The sequence below is a fragment of the Dendrobium catenatum genome, unplaced genomic scaffold, assembly GCF_001605985.2.
Source record: "Dendrobium catenatum unplaced genomic scaffold, ASM160598v2 fragScaff_scaffold_621, whole genome shotgun sequence".
NCBI classification, from domain to species: domain Eukaryota; kingdom Viridiplantae; phylum Streptophyta; class Magnoliopsida; order Asparagales; family Orchidaceae; genus Dendrobium; species Dendrobium catenatum.
This window is the reverse complement of record NW_021319083.1, coordinates 18,419,200-18,441,768: the sequence shown is the minus strand read 5'-3', so window position 1 is coordinate 18,441,768 and position 22,569 is coordinate 18,419,200. Positions and strand designations below refer to the sequence as shown.

At 37.8% G+C, this 22,569-nt stretch overlaps 1 protein-coding gene across 1 annotated transcript in view; it reads right to left on the bottom strand.

The window, feature by feature from the left end:
- LOC110112319 (protein S-acyltransferase 8-like) overlaps positions 1-21,411 on the bottom strand; it is a 43,974-nt gene extending 22,563 nt beyond the window's left edge. Inside the window, exon 1 of the mRNA XM_020844507.2 lies at positions 21,104-21,411. Coding sequence (XP_020700166.1) covers positions 21,104-21,142 — 39 coding nt within the window. The 5' untranslated portion in view covers positions 21,143-21,411. The remainder of the gene's footprint in view (positions 1-21,103) is intronic.
- Positions 21,412-22,569: the final 1,158 nt, after the last annotated feature.

Genomic DNA, 22,569 nt, shown 5'->3' with positions numbered 1-22,569 from the left:
GATAAGTAGCGGACCCTACCAAAACCCTATAATTCCTACAATAACCAATCTATCCTAATAAGCCCTATGGCACCTACCATAGAACCTACCCTACGTGGCCCATGACCCTAGGATCTACCCTAGAAACACTTTAATTGCTCTTGGACCCACCCCATAGGTCAAGGGGTCTTGGTCAACCCATTTGACTCATGGTCAAAGTGACTTTGACCAAAGTCACCTCTTAACCTTAAAATGCCTATATTTAAACCTAAGCAACCAATTCAAACCCAATGGCCTTAGCATTGAGTCTAAGTGATCATAACACATCCTAGGAATACTTTGACTCATGCTTGACACATGGTCAAGTCCCCTTGACCATAATCATCCCTAGTTTAACTAAATTTCCCAAGTGACCCACCTTAGGTTCACCTGAACCAAATTGAATCAATTCAACTCCAAACCTTTCCAAGCTTTGTTAAATCATAGCTATGTAACCTAGCTCCCCTAGGTGACCTAACCGACTTAGGTTAGCACAAGTGGGTGTAAAACCTATTGAAACGATCCTATACAAATCCAATTCAATGCTTCAAATCCCAATAATAGTTGACCCATGGCCTTCCCAGGACTCCTCAGTCCTCATTAAGGTTGCCTAGTCAATTGACCAACTATACCTCAGGCAGTTGACCCACTAAAGGCAACCAACATCACAGGGCTCCACTCCCTCTAACCGCTTTCCCAAGCCACCTCAATCCCTAAGAATGTTCCGGGACACTTGTCCTTCTCCCAATGGATGATCTTCAACTATTTGGCCAGCTAGCATCACCAGCAATGGTCAGAATCCCATCCGAATACATCCCTATGAGTAGCTTGAGAGTTCCCTAGCTTCCCCCTCCCTTAGCTCCCTCTGCGAGCGTAGGAAGACCAAGCTCTAACAACCTGTGTTTGTTGAGAGTTAAACCACTTATCCACCACACTCAGTTGAAACTTTCTTCAACAAACCCATTGGTTGTCGCTAGATGAAGCTCCTGAACTAGTAGTTCAATCCAAAACTGTGTGAATCAAGGTATGCCTAAATCTCAATAACCTTGATTTTTTATTTCACATATAGTGAAACTGGCTTAACACCATGCAAATCTGATCATTGGATGATAAGCTTCTACCATCATGTTCTTTCTCGATCCCATAGATTAAAAGAATAGCCATTAACCACTCCCAATTGAAAGTATTTTGATCAACGCCTTCTATCTTCAACTAGATGTAGCAGATGATGGGATCACTACCCATGAGAGAAAAGGATCAAAATGATCCCTTCACTCTTTATGAAAAATCAAAATAACCTTCAACTATATTAAAAGACCATTTTGGTCCCTCAACACCTTGAAAAGGAACGAAAATAATTCCATCATGGGACCATTTTGATTCATTTTTATAGACTTAAGGGAACAAAATGGTCCTTTAATATAATTGAGGACCATTTCAGTCCTTTTTCTCCTACACATGATATTTGAATAAAATAGATGACGCTAATCTTATCATATAGGAAATCTTGCAACTATCTACTGTTATTATAAAGATTGATCCGCAACGTCTCATCTTGAGATCAAACAACCTAGAGTGATCATGCAGAGTGTTAGACCCATTTCTTGAAATTCATCCACCCATAATCCACCACATGTAAAGTGCCTATTGCGTCAACATAGAAATAATTTAAAAGGATTTAGGATTTTATTAATTCCAAAAATGTTTAAATTTTAAAAATCCGTAACTAATTTATTTTTAATACAAATTTGATGATCAGCCCTCTATGAAAAAAGTGGAATGAGAAGAAACTAATGATTAAAACTTAATTATTCTGTTTTAAGAATATTTTAATTTAGGTATCGGGTCACTTAATTAAATGGTTTAATCACCTCTGATTGCCTCAAATTCATATTGAGAGTTTTATAAGTTGTCCTAGAGCACTCTAAAATTTCTCATATGAATTTTGGCAACACTTTAGTCATAATCAAATCTTTAAATCACACATCCTTGAAATGAACCTAGAACTGAATCATTCATAAAAAAATTAAATCAAATCCTAAAATCTTGAAATAAATTTTAAAATGCACCACATGCCTGCTAGATTAGAGAAAAGAATTTTAAATAAAGATAAAATCATCTACCCTTTATATATAATTAAAAAAATAAATCCTAAAACTTCTAAAATTTTCTAAAATTCATTTTAACTGCAAATGACTTCAAATATTTAGGGATTGAACTTGAGAGTGTTAAGACACATTGTTTTAATTTCAAGAAATGTTGAGGTCATTTGCTTAGTAAATGTCTAAATCCTGACTATATGTTAGGTAAGAGCCCTACGGACTAAGGATTTTAAAAAAATTTATAAATAATAATATGAAACCAATTTTCACAAAGCCTCAATGAATAATAGAAACAAAGAATAATAGTTTTAAATAGTTTTGAAATTAGAAAATAAGGTTTCCTTGTTTTTTAATTAATTTAATATTAAAATCAATAAATTATAAATAGCTCTAAATAAGCTCAAATTATTTGGGATTGATCCTTAGACCCTCAAAGGGTTTATGGTTCAAATTTTATGAAGATTGTAGCTCATCTAGGAGGTTAACAACGAAACTCTAATTTAATAAAAGGAAAATCCATTAATAATTCTAAAAATTTATAAAATTTTAATTCAAAAAATCCTTTAAAATATGAAATAAAGTGCATTGAAATTATAGTGAACCCTAAAATCAAAGAAAAAAAATTTTGAATAAGTATTCTTAAAATAGTGCATTTGGTTACAATTGTGGATAGACATGGATTGACATTTATTTTATTATAAATAGAAAGCCTTAGGATATAAGAATTAAGCTTAAAGCAATTCGATAAATTTTTATCATTTTCCTCACCCCCCTCCAATTCTTGGCTAAGGAGGACTACTCGAGCCTCTCTTTCTAGGACACATTGACAGGTTTTACAAAGCCCTAAAAGGCATGGTTTTGAAGAATTAGGTCATTGATTCCTCTCTTTTCTTCTCTATTATATCATAAAAGACTTATTCATCAATAAATGTGTATTCGCATGACCTAATGTTTCCTACCAATTCCATAAGTCTCTTGTATCTCAATTCCATATTAAGTTAGTATCAGAGCATAACTGCAACTAATAGGGATTTCATAATGGATTGTATGAGATTGAGTAAAAACCTAGGAAATTACACAAGTCAAAACCCATTAATCAAGAAATGTGAAAGGTTAAGAAGAGGAAATTTGAAGAGTCATTGTCCAATTTCATAAATCATATGTCCAAACAGATCGTAACAAGTTCGTGACTCGTAAAAAGACTGGTGCAAAAGGTACCCGTAACACAATATGAAGAAAAAAAGAATTGCCTCACAAAGAGAGAAGATAAATGAAGGCCTTCAAAGAGCACGTCTTGTTAATCTACTTATTCACATGTTTATAAAGAAGTTTTACAAGAGTTCAAGAAAATATGCATATGAGCCAATAGTACTATAGGGTGAGCATCAAAAGAGGTCGACCATACACCCAAGAGGCCATATATGATCTTGAGACAGATTTAATGGATTCAAAGGATATCCCTCTTTTAAAAGAAATGCTTCAAAGGAGGATACGAAAAGGACGAATTCTCTTTTGCATTAATATTTTTATGCATGTACAATTCATTGATTACCACAGTACATCAACATCAACTTCATTCAAAATTGATCAATCTGAGATCAACCAAAATAAAATAGCCTCATTGGAAGGTTGGGCACTATAAAGATGAGTTCTGCTAAAGAAATGATATAGACGGAATTTATCAATAAATAAAAAGTCATCAATGAGATGGTCACATAAAAGCTATTTAGCTTGAAAAACAATTCTTAGTGTTGATGTAATTAAAATCAACAACATTAGTTAAGTATTGATCTTATTTTCAAGTCATCCTTGCTCTATAGTTAATTGTATCTATCTGAGCAAATAACATAAACGAAGTCATGGTCCAAAAAGGCAAACCAAAAAACAAATTGAAAGTTCAGCCTTGGAAGAATAAACTTGCACATAAAAAATTGAGAGGATAAATTGCAAACTAGCTGTTTCAAAACTTAGAAGGGGTGACGAAATAGGATAGGAAAGAAATTTATATGGAGAAAATCAAAGAAACCACCAACATTCTGATGGACCGGGTGAACCGGTCCCGCCTGGACCCGTGCGGGTCTACAGGCGGAAGAGAGGGGGGGCGGGGAACTGGCTGGACCAAGGGGACCCACCCACTTAAGTGGGGGTATTTTGGGGATGGGAGGATCTTTTGGAAAGGGTATGAAGGGAGCCATTAGGGTTTAGTTTTTTGGCATTATGAAAAGTGTATTCTCTTTCTAGTTTTCCTTCCTCTAGTCTTTTTCTTGTGCTTTTCTAGGGTTTTCTTGTGGGAGATCTTGTCCTTCTCGAAGTGGACAAACTTATTTTGTTTTCTCTTGGCTTTCTAATGCAAAGGTTCTTACTTTTCATCTCAACCCTCTTGTGATTGTTTCTCATTTGGTTTTGGTGGAAAAATTTCTCCTTTTGGAGAGGAAATTAGGGCAAACCCTAATTTGTGAAACCTAAGGCGTATCACATTCTCATTGCCATTTTCTCCCTTTAATTTTAATGGTTTATGACCTTTGAGGAGAGATCCAATGGATTTTTTTTAATTTAAGTTATAGTTATCTACAATTTGAGTAAATGAAGGTTATAAAATAAGGACATTCCTAAATTAGTGCATTTAGTTGAAATTGTGGATAGACATAGATTGACTCCTATCGTTCTAATGTTGACATGCCGAATGAAACAAAAAAAAGAGGAAAAAAAAAAGATTGTGCGTACCTGTCGGAAGCCATCCCACATACATCGTTCGCACGTCGCTCGCACGCAGACGTCGTTTCTCCCCACGTTGCTCGCACGACCTCGCGTCGTTAAAAGGCCGCAAGAACAAAGCCTTCGGCCTCTTTTGGCTCTCGACTCTCCTCCCTCTCCCTCTCTCATGTATGTTCGACTTTGCTTGCTCGACGAATTTCCTGAGAGATCGGAAGTCACGACACTTTGATCGAAAGCAACGATCGGGGCTCACTTGCAGTCGAGGTAGTCTCCTCCTCTTCGCGGGCTTCTTCGATTTCTTTGACCCTGCTCGACTTCTCACCTTCCACGACTTTCCTTTCCCGCCGGTTCGGAGGTTCTGACATTTTGATTGGAAGCAACAATATGAGTCGCTCGCTGTGAAGTTAACTTTCTCCATTTCGCATGCTTACTTGGCTCTGTTGCTGCTGCCAACCCCGCGCCTTCAACGACCTTCCTATCCTATCGGTTCGGAAGTTCCAACATTTTTTATCGGAAGCAACAACGGGAGCTCGTGGTTGTGAAGGTAGCTTTTCCCTTTCGCGCGCTTCTGCGGCCAATTCCCGTAAACAGAGAGGGATTGGGGGGGGTTATTTTTATCATTATTATTATTTAATTATAAGTAGTTATTATTAATAATAGTTAATTATATTTAATTATTGTTAATAATAATCAGTTTTAATTAAAATTAATTTATAATTATTATGGTTAATTATTATTATTATTATTATTAATTAACTATAATTTATTAATATTCATTATAATTAATTATTTTAATTTAAATTGATTATTATCAGTTATAATTAATTATTTTTAAATTGTAATTAATTATTATTAATTAATTGATAATAAATAAATGCAAAAATCCTCTCTTACCTCGGCGTTCATGTCGGGCCGGCAAACCGCCCATACACGTTTTTCTCTAGCGTGGTGCGAAGGAAACCCGGTGCGACACCTACGACGAGGTAGGTGAGCAACCCTTGACTCCAAAATCCTGTCTTCGGTGTGTGTGACGAGCCGGTCAACCACCTATACACACTTTTTTTAGAGTGCTTAGAGGGAACCCGGTGCGACGCATACGACAAGGCAGGTAAGCCTGGTGCACATTTTTCTTAGTGTGGCTAGGACAACTCTTAAGTACCCGTACACGGCTTTGTACCTGCAGGAAAACAACTGCTTCTCTCTTGCAATAGGTACCTGTAGAAGACTCATACACGCTTTTCTTAGCGTGGTGGGGACAAATTTTACAACCGCGGTGTCCTCGTACGAGGGCACCTACCGTACACACTTTTCTCTAGCATGGCGGGAGGCCCAGTTTTCCGTAATTTTTCTCTAAACAAGGGAGACGCTAGAATGCTGCTGAAATTTTGGGTAAATATAAGACTGCATTTGGACCTAGTTTGAACTCAAAAGAACAAGGACTTGGACATCGAATTTGAACATTGAATGGGCTAAACTCAAAGTTGAATAAATGAACAAAACCTAAATCAAACTTGATTAAAAAGAGCTTGAACTTGCTACTAAAACAAAAAAAAGTGAATTTGAATTTGTACTCTGAACTCGGGTTGAACACTAATGGCTTGAACAATTTAAACTCGAGCGAGTACTTGAGTTGGACTACAGGGGACATAAAACTTGAGCTTGATACTTGAACTCAAGCAATGACTTGTGAAAGTGGACTTGAATGAACATGCTTTGAAAAATCAAAGTAATGATCACGTTGGAAATATAAAAGAGTTTACTAATAATCTTGAGCATCCAAACAAAGATCAATGAACTAAACTTGGGCTCAAATATATGCACAGTACAGAGTCACGTACAAGGGAACAAACTCAAACGAATATGAAAAGATTTGCACTGGACTTGCAAATCTAAACTTTACTTGAACACCTGGACTCAAAACAAACTCAAACAACAAAGGACATGTCACATGCAATGTGGCTCACCTACGAGCGACAAAAGAATCCAACATACAACGAGCTAACAACGAAGGTGTATTCGAAATGTTTGAAGCAAATGCAGTCTTCATACAATCAATTTCACTTGATTGTAAGTGAGTACCCTGCTCTCCCACAAATAAAGGCGGACGACGTATAACAAATGTAAATGTCTGTCGACATTTGTAGAAGACCCATTGTGCACACAACATGTAATCGACAAGGAGGATGTAAGGAGTCTACCACAACTGTTAAGATGCCTATACAACATAGATGCATCATATTCAACTTATTGCATTATTTTCAATGCATATAAAATTTACATGTGAATAAAAAATAGTTAAATTTATTGGAAAATTCATTTTCACATAAAAATATAGTAAAAAAACTATAACATATATGCATATCATCCATTTTGTATAAACCTGTTAGTTTAGTAGAAGGATATGAACCTTCAATATTACAATGTTTCGTGCATGATAAATAATATTCAGTAATATCATAAAACTTCATAAAATTTGAACATTTTCCTTTCAGCTGTAGGCATTCATAATGACGTAAAATAAGGCATGTCCCCTATAAGCAGAGGGGATTTGATACACAACAAGTGCAAGTACCTACGATCCTTTGTAGGAGGCCTGCTATACATTCGACACATGTTTGTGAGCGAATGTGAAGGATTTGTAATACATCACAAACATGTATAAGCATGATGTAATAGACTCCTAAAACAATCTCTATGATATCAAACGCACCATACTTGCAAAGACAATAAGATGGTTGTAGAACGCATATGTGTGTCCTATATGCACTATTGGAATCTCCAACACAAGCAACAATGCCTGCAGATTGAGATGGCAACACTGTCAATTGATGGTAGAAGATTCGTCCTTGCAAACAAGTACATCAAACCACCTGAGATTTGTGAAAGGTGAATATGATGCAGGAACAATGACTCTTCTACGAATACTTCCAGGAGGTCGTAGTGAATACAGCGGGCCCCTGTAAATACACACGAGCCACTTGTGGATAACAACAGTGGGTATATCGTAAGCACAACGAACCACTGTGGACACAAGTATAGATATCATCTACAGTAGCGGTGATCGAGATGCTGCAAGGTCGTCGGGTATAAAGATAACTCGATATATAGAGATGGACACCCCTTGGCAGAAGGGAAGAGATGTTTGAGCAAATTCGAACTAAACTTCCTGGTGTTCCAAAAATTTTTCTTGGTTCTATACTTAGGAAGAAAACAGTTCTGGCATCCACAAATATCGAAAATAATAAGTCTACTACTCTAAAGATCTTAAAAAGAGTTCTTTTCAAAGCAGCGGTCATTGATTTCAAAGTCCAGAAGAACCTCCCGGTGAATGAGAAAAGGGAGTCTATACAGAACAATGAAATATCTCATGAGATTCAGGTGACAACGCTACGATTCACCTATATCCTAAGATAGGAGATTAGTTAGTGCACTACAATCCACCTGCAGAAAGCAGCAAGTAGTGCACGACAGTCTACATGTACGAAGCAGCGGACAACTCAATTCAAAAGCTGCTACGACATGCCATCGGATCCGCGCATTCATGAAACCAGACAGAAGACGTTTATAAATATTACAAAATACCCCCGTACATGCACCGTAGTTTGTATACACATAAGATACACAATGGGTAAATACAATTACAAAAAAAATCGGCATGGGTCCCGACGAGCGTGTTATTGGTACACACGTGCGTCTAGGGATGTTGCGCGGGTCAATAAATGAATACATTATGAACCCGATCCTCCTAAGAAGGTAAATAAGAGTCGACAAGATTCAACCAATAGTTATAAAATGCCTCCAAACACCCGCATGGGACCCAGCGAGCGTGTTATTAGTATACACGTGATGTCTATGGATGCTGTGCAGGTTAATAAATTCAAATTCGAACCTGATCCTTCAATGCGGATCAATAAGAGTCGACAGGGTTCGAATAAATATATGGTTGTGATGACCGGTATATTTATTTTAATACATTCATATTAGATCTTCAAGGCCTATAATCAAGAGAATTCACTAATAAAGCATAAAGCCTACGAAACCCGATCCTTTGTCGATAACTCGACGGAGTCGACAAGGTTCAATCCATAAATGAAAATGACCTCGTACACCCCGATGATGGCCGTGTTGAACGAAAATCTCAACATGAGGGGTTAACTCCAAATATTTCAAATTCCACCCAAATACCCATGAAAGTCCAAAATCCAAAAATCCCTGAAAAATCATCAAATTTCATAATGCTTAAAATTGAGATCAAACCACTTAAAGCAAAATTTATCCACTCTCCGCAACAGTTTGTCGAGAAGAACAAATTAAAATTAACTTCAGCTCACATGAGCTAAATGCCTAGTCGAAAATATCACTAGGAACCATTCTCAAACAACCTCCTGCCAATAAGGATGTGGTACATGTCTTCTGACCGACGATTTTGCCGTCAAATGATACCACAGGATAAACGGTTATGACCCAAGGCCCTCTGAACCAAGTCGTTTTGCCGCCAAATGGCACCATGAAATATTGGTTATGGTCAGAGTCAATACGCTCCTTATTGACATCAAATCCTTGAGATATGAATCAATAGGGCACAAAGCCCTCTATTAGCTAAGGTGGATTTAAATTTGTCCCCTTAGACAAATATCCAACCCAGGTCTACAAGGTCCCCTTGGACGAAGCAACCCATGGCTGCCGACAAGAATCCTTCTATCAGGTTGGGTCGACTAACTCCTCTGACTAAGTAGACTAGAGACCACGATGGCCCGGGATGATGGAACCATGGGATCTTGATCGGGCCTATCATCCATTTCCCCACCATCCTCTTTGAATGCAAGGTGGTGAAATTTCTAATTTTAAATATGAAACTTTCTTAAATATCAAATCTTATAACTCTTCAAACTTTCAATTTTCAAGTCTATGGCTCTATGCTGCTACTATATGCCATATAAGACGTATTTCTACGTATCTGATTGACAACTAGCCTTAATCGAAAGTTCTATCTCGTTAGTGGGAGGGTTAATTAACTATAGGGGTTTGCGCCTATAGGAAACCAGAACTCGGATCATAAAGTCCTCGCAAAATGAGGGCGAAATCTTTGGATAGTGTCTTATCTATAAACTCATCTGCCTTCCAAAATTTACCCCATTAGTTCGTTAAAACTCCCTTGCCGAAAGATAAAAGTAACAGTGGGCGGAGGCCGGGGTCAAATTTTTGGAGCCCACATTTAAAAATGAGGCCTAAGGTTGTAATAATTAAGCTTGAAATAACTAAATGGTCTTTCTACTCAATTCATCTCTCCCTATCTTCAATTCTCAGCTAAGGTTAACCTACCAATGCCTCTCATTTTCTCTTGGGCAGCACCCCAAGGCATCCAAATCATAAAGAGCATGGCTTACAAGAAAAAGTCAACAAATCCTCTCACTAATCTCGATATAAGAGTAGCCCTATTCCTCCACCAGATCTATATTCCTCAATCATAGTATTTTATGTTACAACTAGAGGAGTCAAAAACTTGAAGTAGAAGCAACAAGCGGGATTGAGAATGGTGCAACTCAAGAAAGAAAACAACCACAAAGACGTCTATTGACACCATTCAACTTCAGTCAAACCTAGATGATCAGATTCACTAGCAAAAAAGTGTTAGACTGATCCAAGAAGGACCGATCCAACCAGCCCTGGTATTGGGTCGGCCCCTGGTTTACTCCAGGCAAACGAAACAGCCGCCGACCCCCCTTGTGGAGCCCATTATTTGAATACAAAATTAAAGAGGGGCAGTTTAGGAGGGAATTAAATTTGGGAAGGTTAGTTTAGTAATTATAATTATATGTGTATTCTTTAAATAGATAGGAAGGGTTAGGGTTATCTTTGTTTTTTGCTGAAATTGGGATTTCTCTTAGGTTTGCTCGGGCTCTAGCCGCCGGCTAGGGATTGGGAGAGTCGGGTCTTCCTCTCGAATTGAAGTTCCATTGTACCTTGTTCGTTTTCTTTCACTTTTCATCAATTATCAAGTTTCCTTAATGTTTTGCCACATGATTTACCTTAAATTCTGCTTAAACCTTGCTGAAATTCCAAATTTCAGCCAAGCTCTTTTTTTATTTTTGCACTTGTTTCCTAACAAGAAGCTACAATTGTGGTGTACAACATAATAACGCTCACCAAGCACTTTACTAATAACCTAAGTACAATCATGCACGAAGATTTCAAAACATTAGAATATAAAACCATTGAAGAGGCATACAATGTGAAACTCTTATGTAAAAAGAAGCTAAACTCTTAAACATTGAGGGCCTCTCAGTGTAATGGTTTGAATTTTATTTAAGAAACTCCGCAAGTAAGCGTGCTCATCCCAAAAAATTCTTGGTAAGGTACACCAATAAGATAAAATCGTAAAGCCCTTAGGCCAAAATGGATAATATCTCAATAGTTAAGAGATTGGGCTATTACACATAAACCTAAAAAGAACATAACCCGAAGGATTGGGCCAAGCATCATATAGTGTAATCCTTGAGAATAGGATTTCACAACCCTCCCCCACCCACCTTCCCCCCGCACTTCATTATTTTCTCTCAATGCTGTGGCAAAACGAAATCTCCTCCAAATCCCCATCTTTCCAAACTGGCCATCATAACCTTCCAAAGCCCAAAAGAGCTCAGCAGCACGAACCTCATCATCCCTACAGAACACAAGAACTAAATACTTAAGATAAACTTCTATCTCACAAATGTTGCATTCTAAAAAGTGCAAATAAACTTGAACATGGACATGCAATGAATGCTCATATCCTTGATATGACAATCTACGCACCTCAAATGTTGCGATAGCATGACCTGGCACCACAAAAGATTGTGCAACGCAAGCTTGATCAACTTAAGCACCTGAGCTATTTCTATCATCTTATCCCTGAACTTATTTAGAAACTTCTTCTATACCTTGAAAACTAAATCTCTTCTACTTCCCAAAATACGGTGCCACAATGCATATTAAAAGAAAAAAAAACTAAAGCAACTTCAAAAGTTGCACACAACACAAATAGTCCTCAGACTCGTGTTTATTACAACCACAAAACCCTTGCAAATTTGATGATCTCTATAAACTCAGAAAACTCATACACTGCAACACAAACTCCTCTGCTTCCCAAAATATGGTGCCCCAACACGGATGAAAAAATAACTGAAGCAAGCACTGAAGTTGCAACCTACAACACATATAGTCGTATGAATCTCATCTTTATGACAACCACAAAACCCCCAACAAATCTTGATGATCTCAATATCCTCAACATCAATTTTATTTCCCCGTGTAAAAAGTGTCTAATCCTATTACCTTACACATACCATTACTTCCTACGTACACACACTTCTTATATGGTTTAAAATTAGAGGGGGGGGGGAGGGTGGGGGGGGGACCTATCATAATGCATAAGACAAGAGCATGACTAGTCAAGTACCCATAAGCACCACCATAATTTATATCAATTGTGTTCGCATCTTCTATCATATTCTCCTTATGGATGTTCCTTGCTCGTTTCTATTTTCTCTTCAAAGCTATACAATCTCTGTTGATGTGCCCTTCTTCAAATAAAAATAAATCTGTCCAACCAATAGACTTGTCTCTAAAGGTAGACCCATTCCCATTGCTATCCCCTCATAAACAAGCTCTCACCTTGATTTTTTCATCAACATCCTCTAGCTTAAAAATCATGTCTTTAACAAAGGAGAATTCTTCACATCGTTTAAGCTTACATTATCTCTTTCATATAAGTGTCACAAAAATACTCATAAAAAGAGGTAAATAGCACAAAAATAATAAAAATATGATCCTCATCATTTACAATCACATCAATATTTCTTAAATCACAAATAAATGAAATAGATTGAGTAGGATGTGACTTGATTGGTATACCTTCCGACATACACAACAAATATAACAGTTACTAGAGATGAAATTTATTGGAGAAGCTTTCGGCCATGAAGAAGGATTCCAATTTAAGCCATAAACCTTCAAGTGTCGACTCCTTTATGACCTCCAATAAGAGCTACTCCATCAAATACATTTGGATCATTGTAAGTACAATTTCATCAATCTCTACCTTTTCTTCACTCATCATTTTTGAATCTTCGAGCACCTTATGAGTGCTTTTAACAAACCTTGACAAGAACTTCATACATCTCAACTCTCTAAAGACCAAATTTTTTTACCAATCAAACTTCTTGAGCTCAAATTTTTAAGGTCATCAATCTAAAGCTATACTTCATTACAAATTATTGTAACAAGAGATGCTAAAAAGGCTTTAAAAGAAGCAACAACCAAGATTGATAAAGATGCACCTTAAATAAATACAAGAGAGAGAGACCATACAATCACAAATATTCCAAATTTTAAATACAAAAGAGAGAGACATTATAATCACAAATATTACAAAATTTCCGTGTTTTAGCTTCAAATAAGATTACATATACATATTTATCGGTATCAATTACGTGCTAGAAGAGCCGAATGTAGAAATAAAGTCATAAGGATGAGACCGTGATGGGTATTTCCGATATTTCCTCTCCTCAAACCACTACAGTAAAAATGAGATAAGAAGAAGCTAAACTAGAGTTATCAAAAAAGTGTTTTTTAAAAAAATGTGCAGTAAAACAGTGATAAAAATTGTTTTTTTATCGCATACATTGTGAAGTCTTACAAATTCTCTAAGAAACCTAGCCAACCAAAGTGTATATAACGAATGAGAAAGATCAAGATTTCTAGAATTTCAATATCCTAGAAGAAAACCACCATATATAGTCATCGAAGAAACACATAAATAAAAAATAATAGAGCTCAAGATTGAGTGCCAAAAAGCATAATTCCTAAGAACGAGATTTCACAGAGACCAGTTATTAACTCGGAAGCATTCCCAGTCTACTAAAAGCACATTAAGGGGTGTTTTGGGAAATTTGCTTGTGTTGGTACAATATTTTCCTACCAGTTCCATGAGCCTTCTTTAACCAAATGCTCACATATCCATACATAAACACCTCCTTAATGGTCGTATGAAAAATGTTCACTTCACATTTGTTGCATCTCATATGGCAATCCCTTTGGATGATGAGTTTATACTGAATTTGCATAGGATTGTGAGTTACAGCAAAGTTTTATACATAAAGAATGTATTCTTTTTGGAGTAACTTCCATCTTCCAAAAGTACTCTCACATTAGACAAGTGAAAATCTGAATTTTTTATAGCTTTTGAAGAACCTGGTTAATAACTTATCTGCTACCATAGATCATATAAAAGATATTGGGAAAGCCTGCACTGCTTTCATTCTCAAAATAAAAGTTACTCTAGGATAAGAAGATAGTTTTAAATCTCGTAATCATTAATCACAAACATCAGGCATTGTTGCATGACTCGTGCCATAATTTCAACACAGCAATTTTTAAGAAACTCTGGAAATTTGATAGACCAACCAAATTTGATTGTGAGAGAAATAGAAAATTTCCTAATCAAGAGGGAGTTGTTTAGGAAGGTTCTTAATCAAAAGGAATTAATTAGGAGATGCCCCTAATTGAAGAGAGCATATATGGGAGCTAATTTATAGGGGATTAATTAGGAAATATTTCCTAATTGAAGATGATATATTTAGGGGCTGATTTGTGTGTGTGTGTGTTGTGTTGGGGGGGGGGGGGGGGGGTTAATTACGAAATGTTTCCTAATTGTAGAGGGCAGATTTATGGGATGATTTAGGAGGGAATTAGGGGAGGGATGTTCGGGTATTTGTTGTTTAATTGTTTTCTTTAAATAGGAAGAGACTAGAGAGGATTAGGGTTACGGGTATGCATGATTATTGTGGCGGATTTGGTGTCTTTGCTTCTTGGTGTCTTGGGCCCTAGCTTCATCTAGGGATTGGGAGAGATTAATCCTCCTCTCAAATTGAGGATCAATTATATCTTACTATTATTTATTCCGTTAGTTTGATTTCTTCAATAAAAACTATTGTTTTGCTTGTTTTCCCATCGAATTTGTGGATCATTTGTCTCTCTTGTTAGGGTTTACTTAAGATCTTCAAGTATTTACTAACAAATTGGTATCATAGCAGATTTTGGGACTATTTGGGGGATTTTTCTGAGAAAATCAGCTGCTGAACTTTAAACGGAATGGGGGTGTTTTGTTGTTTTTGGAATCTAGATTCAGATTTTTGAGTCCAACAAAAATCAGGGTATCCATAGCAGCCAAGAAAGTGAATGCGTTTGAGGAACGCCTCCAAGGGTAGATGAGCCAAATTGAAGCAACGGTGGAAGATAGAATTTCATCCGTAAAACAAAAAGTTTTTGATCTTCATCAGAAGAAATTAGAAAATCAAATTCAAATGGCAGCATCGAAGACAAAGGGGCCGGTAAGAAGAACTACAAATTTTGAATGTCGTAGGAAGGAAAACGATGTGGAGATCATGGAGGAGAAAGGTGGAAGGCATGGAGAGAGGCGCGATTATGGAGGAGCATGAACCAAGGGGTGCTGATTGGGAGAGAAAAGAGGGGGATTATGGTAGAAGGGTGATAGGAAACACTTGTAGATCTCAAGTATTTCCAATCAATCTTCGAAAAATAGCGAGAAATCTTCACAAAAATCCGCACAAAATCACAAAAACAGTAGATAATTTGTATTATTTGATGAAAGGAACACGGAAAATAGCAAGATACACTTGATCCTCAATTCGAAAGGAGGATCGATCTCTCCCAAATCTCTAGACGCCGCTAGAGCCCAAAGAAAACCTAAATCTAAGAGATATCAAATTTCCGCTAAATTCAAGATGCCCTAACCCTAGGAAAACAAACTATTTCTTGCATACAAATCAAAAGGAATTCCCTAAACAATCCCTACATTCAAATTTCCCTCTTAATTCGCCTAAAATTCTTTCCTATTTGGCTCCCGCACGGCATCCCAGCGGGCGAAAAAATTCCACTATGTTCGCGTCTGGGCCGGTCCCGCGTGGACCGACTGGATCGGTCTAACAATACTCCCCTCCTGAAGATCCACCTTGTCCTCAAGGTGGAGATATGCTCGTGTTCTAGTGGAGGTGGCCATCCTTGAGGTGGCAGAAAATCCTTACCAAATTGTTGAAATAGGGGTTGCCCTGAAAGAGAAACATCCCCTCTCTCCTCCATCCTGATCACATTCATCTTGTGTAGTCCCACCCAATAAGCTTCCCCCACCTCTTGTAGGCTCCTAACCATTGTCTTAAGCGATACCATGGCTTTGGATAGCCCTGCATCTCCCCTTATAACCACCTTTCTCCCATCCATCATTAATTCCTTCGTGAGTGCTCCCCAATTGTCCTTGGTTTCCCTCAAGATTTGCAACCATTTCATTCCCATAATGACATCAGTACTTCCTAACTCTAGTGAGAGAAAATCCTCCCTTACCTGAATCCCCTAGATGGTCAACACCACTCCTCTACAGATCCCCTAGCCTTTCTCCACCTTCCCTGTACCCATCATCACCCCATAACAACCGGTGTCCACCAATTTCACTCCCAGTTGATTGACAATCTGAGTGGAAATGAAATTATGGATAGTCCCACTGTTAATCAAAACAACCACCTTCATGCCTGCTATCTCCCCCTTCCCCTTCATCGTATGATTCGAGGTGAACCGTACTACTGAATTCAGGGAAACCTCGGCCAGATTTAAATGCAACTTCTCCTCCCTATCTTCCTCTAACTCCCCCTCACCTCCCTCTCCTCCTCTAACTCCCCCTCACCTCCTCAGTTTCCTCGTCATCACAGACGGTGAGAACCTGAAGAGTTCGATCCTTGCACCGACGTCCTAGCGTATACTTCTCCTCGCACCTAAAACACAACCCCTTTGCCTTCCTCTCCTGCATCTCCTTCTCTGTCAGCCTCTTGAAATTTTCCCCACTCCCTCCTCCTATTGGCTTTTCCCTAGTGGTCTCATTAATATTGCCTGATGAAGGCCCCATGGGTGCCAGAAGAGTGGTCGTCGTCCTGTAAGATCCCACTGAGTTGTTGCTCCTAGCTCCATTCTCTAGATTCTTCTGATTTTCCACCAGCTGGGTCAACTTCATGGCCTCCCCTAAGTCATAAGGCATCAAAACCTTCACTGCTGCTCGGATCTCTGCCTTCAACCCCTTCATAAAGTTCCCCTCCAATATTGTATCTGATAATCGCTCCACCCTACTGGCTAGGTGCTCAAACTGCTCCATGTAATCCGCTACTGATCCCTCCTATGCCAGAGCAAAGAATTGCTCATAGAAATTTTCTCCCTAGTTAGTTTGGAAACGTTCTATTATGCAATCATTGAATTCCCTCCAATCCCTGATAGGTCTCCAATTGTCTCTCCACTGGTACAATGACAGTGTCTTTCCCTCCAAACATAGGCTTGCTGTTGTCAGTTTCTCCTCCTCTATTAGCCCATTAACGACAAAGTACCTCTCCACCTTATATATCCACCCATACGCATCCTCCCCCTCAAAGATAGGCATCTTCAACTTTCTCACCTGTTGATCTCCACCATTCCCCCTTATTCCTCCATAGCTTCCCCTCTCCCAAGTGCTCGGCCCACCCCACGTCACCCGGTTTTCCCTTGCCCTATCATAGCCCAAACCCTCTTCGAATTCCCCTCTTATTCCTTCAAAATCAGCACCTCAGCGACCATAATGTCCCTCCCAGTGTTCCCAATCAGCACCCCTTTGCTCCGTCCCTCCATACCCATGCTTTTCCCCATACCTACCTCCTCTATACTCCCTCTGGAAAGGCTCCAGATAGAGTTTCCTTCTTTCTCCCTCCACGATTTCCACCTCATCTTCCTCCCTAAGAATTTCAGAATTCATGTTTTTTCTTTCCTCCTCTTTTGCCGCGAAAGCCGCCGTTTGGTTTTGGATCTCCAACATTTTCTTTATCATATCCCGGAGATCGGCTACTTGTCCTTCCATGGAGAAAATCATTTCCTCCACCGTTGTCTTGATTTGGTTCATCTCCCCTTCAAGCCTTTCTTCTAGCTCATCAACTTTCTTGGCCGCCATCTCGATCCGAACTTTTGTAAATCCAAAAATTCCGGATTTGGATTAAAAAAACAGCACTTCGTCCCTTCTCGACCAAAAATTGGGCGTCGAACTTCACCAAAATCAACCCACGGACAGTCCCAAGACTTGCTCTGATACCAATTTGATATAAAACACTTGTAGATCTCAAGTATTTCCTATCAATCTTTGAGAAACGCGAGAATCTTCACAAAAATCCACACAAAATCACAAAAACAATAGATAATTTATATTATTTGATGAAAGGAACACGGAAAATAGCAAGATACACTTGATCCTCAATTCGAGAGGAGGATCGATCTCACCCGAATCCCTAGACGTCGCTAGAGCCCAAAGAAAATCTAAATCTAAGAGATCTCAAATTTCCCCCAAATTCAAGATGCCCTAACCCTAGGAAAACAAACTATTTAATGCATATAAATCAAAGGAATTCCCTAAACAATCCCTACATTCAAATTTCCCTCTTAATTCCCCCAAAATTCTTTCCTATTTGGCTCCCGCACGGCATGCGGCTCGCACGGCATCCCAGCGGGCAAAAAAATTCCGCCCTGTTCGCGTCTGGGCCAGTCCCGCATGGACGGGCTAGACCGGTCTAACAGAGGGGTGCTGATTTTGAAGGGAAAATGGGAGAAAGCGAAGAGGTGTTTGGGTATAAGCGTGGAAGGGAAGATCGGGAGACATGGGAAGGGCCAAAAACTTGGAAAAGGGAAAATTATGGAGGAATCTGGGGAAACGGGGGAGATCCGAATGTACGGAAGTTGAAAATGCTCATTTTTTTGAAGGGGATTATGCACATAGGTGGATTTACAAGGTGGAGAGGTATTGCACCATCAACGGGTTGACGGAGGAGAAAAATCTGACGGCATCGGGCTTATGTTTAGAAGGGAATGCGTTGTCTTGATACCAGTGGAGAGACATGAGAATTCTAATACGGAGTTGGAGTGAGTTCAAGGAATGCTTATTGGAACATTTTCAAACCGACAGAGGAGGGGATTTGTATGAGCAGTTCTTTGCACTAGTGTAGGAAGGATCAGTGGATGATTACCACAAGAGATTTGAGTACTTGGCCAGTCAATTAAATCAACTATCGAAGACCGTTTTGGAGGGTAATTTCATGAAGGGACTCAAATTAGAAATCAAGGCCGGGGTTAAAGTCATGAGACCATGTGACTTGGGGGAGGCAATGGGAGCTGACAAATTTGATTGGGAGGGAATTAAAAAATTTCCTAATCAAGAGGTTGCATAGAAAGGTTCTTAATCAAAAGGAATTAATTAGGAAATGTTTCCAAATTGAAGAAATCATGTATGGGAGCTGATTTAGAGGAGATTAATTATAAAATGTATCCTAATTGACGAGGGCATATTTAGGGGCTGATTTAGGGGGGGGGGGGAATTAGAAAATATTTCCTAATTGAAGATGACAGATTTATAGGATGATTTGAGAGGAAAATAATTAAGGAAATAGGAGGGAATTAGGGGAGGGATGTTTGGGTTTTTGTTGTTCAATTGTTTGCTTTAAATAGGAAGAGAGAATTAGGGTTAGGGATATGCATAATTATTGTGGCTGAGTTGGTGCCTTTGGTTCTTGGTGCCTTGGGCCCTAGCTTTGTCTAGGGATTGGGAGAGATAGATCCTCCTCTCGAATTGAGGATCAATTGTATATTGCTATTATTTATTCTGTTAGTTTGATTTCTTCAATAAAAACTACTGTTTTGCTTGTTTTCCCATTGGATCTGTGGATTGTTCGTGCTTTTTTGTCTCTCTTGTTAGGGTTTAATTGAGATCTTCAAGTATTTTCTAACAAAATTCAATAAGATTTCTCAAATTTTTTCCATGGTCATTGATTTGCATAAAATATAATAATTGATAATTTTAATATTTAAGCTTCTTTCTAGTAGATAGATCTAGTGGCTTTAAACTTGTATATCATTCCTTTTATCAACAGAGATTCTTAAAAATTACCCCAAATAATTAGGATAAGGCTAATGATGATAAAGATGATATTGTCACTAGTACACAGTCAAATTTCCACTAGATTTTAGCTGGACTATGTCTAAGGGCCTGGGTGGATGTAGTTTGTTGGTTTCAAAGTCAAAGCTAACTAAGAATTGATGGAATAAATGTATTCTAGGATGATACAATGTCTAATACCTTTTACAGGTATCACCCTTTCAAATCATCCAACCTCTACTCATACTTTTAATATCATTTTAATACTAATTTTCATAATTTAAATGTGCTTGACACATGACAGTTTACTAAAAAGCCAAATGGAAGACAATTGCAACAAGGAATGTATTTCATAGCCGGAATTTTCATTCTAATCATCTCCTTATATTTCAGATCCATTTTCTCACTCACTTCTGTCTCTATTAAACCCTAAATACCCTTTTCAACTCCTCATTCCTCTGACTTCTTAAATTAACAGCACAAAGAAGAATGAATACATCAATGTAGCATTAGTACAGCGGTCTTTGATAAAGGTACAAGAATTGTCTATAAGGTATGTGACAGAATAAACTATAAGATTAAATCTCCCTGATAAAATTCTATAAACAAATATGATATGCAAGGGTTATCAAAAATGCTAGAACTTAAATTTTATTTGCACTTAATTTACTATGAGAAGCATTTGAAATTTCATGCACCACTCCAAGGCATACTCCTCTTAATTGGTATTTAGTACTATAATTGGGAACTGGAACCACGAAGAACAAATTTAGATTAAATGTAACTGTTTCAAATGAAAAGCCTGATGTAAATTTCCCTATACAAAAACTACATTAAAAGTCTAAATCAAACTTTAATCTCAGACAATAAGTACGTTTAGTAGAAGTGCTTCTCCCACAAGAAATAAAGTTCATAAACCCATATGTGCTATCAAAACCAAGATGAAGCCAGTAAAACCAAATTAAGCAATCAAATGACAAATTCAGCAAAGAAGTAACTAGACGTACGAACCACCTGGCAATAACCAAACCTCATCGGTCCCTACAGTTAAGGAGAAAACCTACATATTTTCAGGCTGTCAATTCTACGAAGGTACAGCGCATCACGAAAAGAATTTAACATAAATCCCGAACACAATAGCACAGCAAGCGCATCCCACCATCGGAAACCTCGCAAAACCTCCAAAATCAGTCAAGCCCAATTTACTCGACAAACACTTTAGTACCTCTATGCTAAATCTCATTGAGTAACAAATTCAGTAGATAGTAAAGTGCAAGATTCTTACATTGCTCCCTTTCCAAACTTGATACACCCGTTTGGCCATGAGAAAACGAACACGATAATCCTCTAAGTGGGGAGAGAATCCGAAACAAGAAACTCCAACAACTCTCGCATCTTCCTCCTCCCACGCCACAAATCAAGAGGAAAAGGAGTTCAAGCCAAAAGGACCGCTGGGTTTTAGCTATCTGCTTCTCGAGTCGAATTGGAGAGAGAAAAGAAGGGCTGTTCCCCTTCCTCTTTCTCCTTTCTCCATGGCCAAGGTTCTAGAAATGTAGAGCAAGGTAAATAGTCTTAAACAAGAGCCTATTTTGGGGAATATAACCCAAAGAAGAGCAGGCAGTGATCACCTTTCCTCACGTTGTGCGTCGCATTTAGTAAGTAGAGCCTGAAAGACGATTTTGTCCATAGTTAAAAACCTTGAAATTCTTGGCTGCTCTTCTGTTCTGTGCTGCTGTAGCTTATAGAGTATTATTTCTCATACTCTTCAGATTTCTTTGTGTTAATATATCAAAATTTATTAAAATAAAATTTCAATTATTAAAGTAAAAGATAATTTTAAATGCATTCCATTTAGGGAATGTTACTGTTTTCGTTCAAAATATATATATCTTTTATGAAACCCCTCTTTATATATTTGCATTTTTATTTAGTTATAAAACAACAAAATGATAACGCTGATAATAAATTGATTCCAGGAAGAGGGTTAAGTGAATTTTGTATTTGTTCCATTAATTTGATGCGTTTAATTCCTTAACAGATTTAAAGCGATAATTTGTAAATAATTTTTTACAAAATGATTTCTAAATTAAAAGAAACGTGTTGTATGATTTACTATTTGCAATAATAGAGAAAGAATTTATCAACTTAGAATTATACAAAGATCTCGTACACAGATAGAAATATATATGTTTTGAATAAAACTCCTTGCCGCAATTAAGGAATGTGTTTATACAATATAGTAAGTATAAACTATAAAGATTATTTTCATGATTAAATTTGGAGGCACTACATGAAAATTTTCGTTTATCGTTGATTTTTATAAAATCAGCGGTATTTTTCAGCGGAAAGTGTCGGAAATTATCGGTGCAAAATTTGTCGGCTCACTTAAACCCGACGAAGTTTTACCAGTGAAAAATCTGCCATAAAACTTACTAGAGAAAGCCGTATTTCCTTTTCGTAGTCGTTTTCCATCTCATTTTATTTCATGCTCATTTCAGTTCGCTTCGCTTGCATTAGTCACCTCAGCCAAATGCCACCTCTGTTAACACCGCTCCATCGCCCAATGTTAACCGCCTCAGTCTATGTCCGATAAACTTTTTCGACAGTTTATTCGACGATATTTCTGATGAAAATATTCCACCGTAAAGTCCGGTGGAAAAAATCACTGATAATAGCAACTCATAAACGAAGAATATTGACATACATTTCCACCATAATTTCGTCGGTAAATCCGGTGGTGGTGTTTCCAGC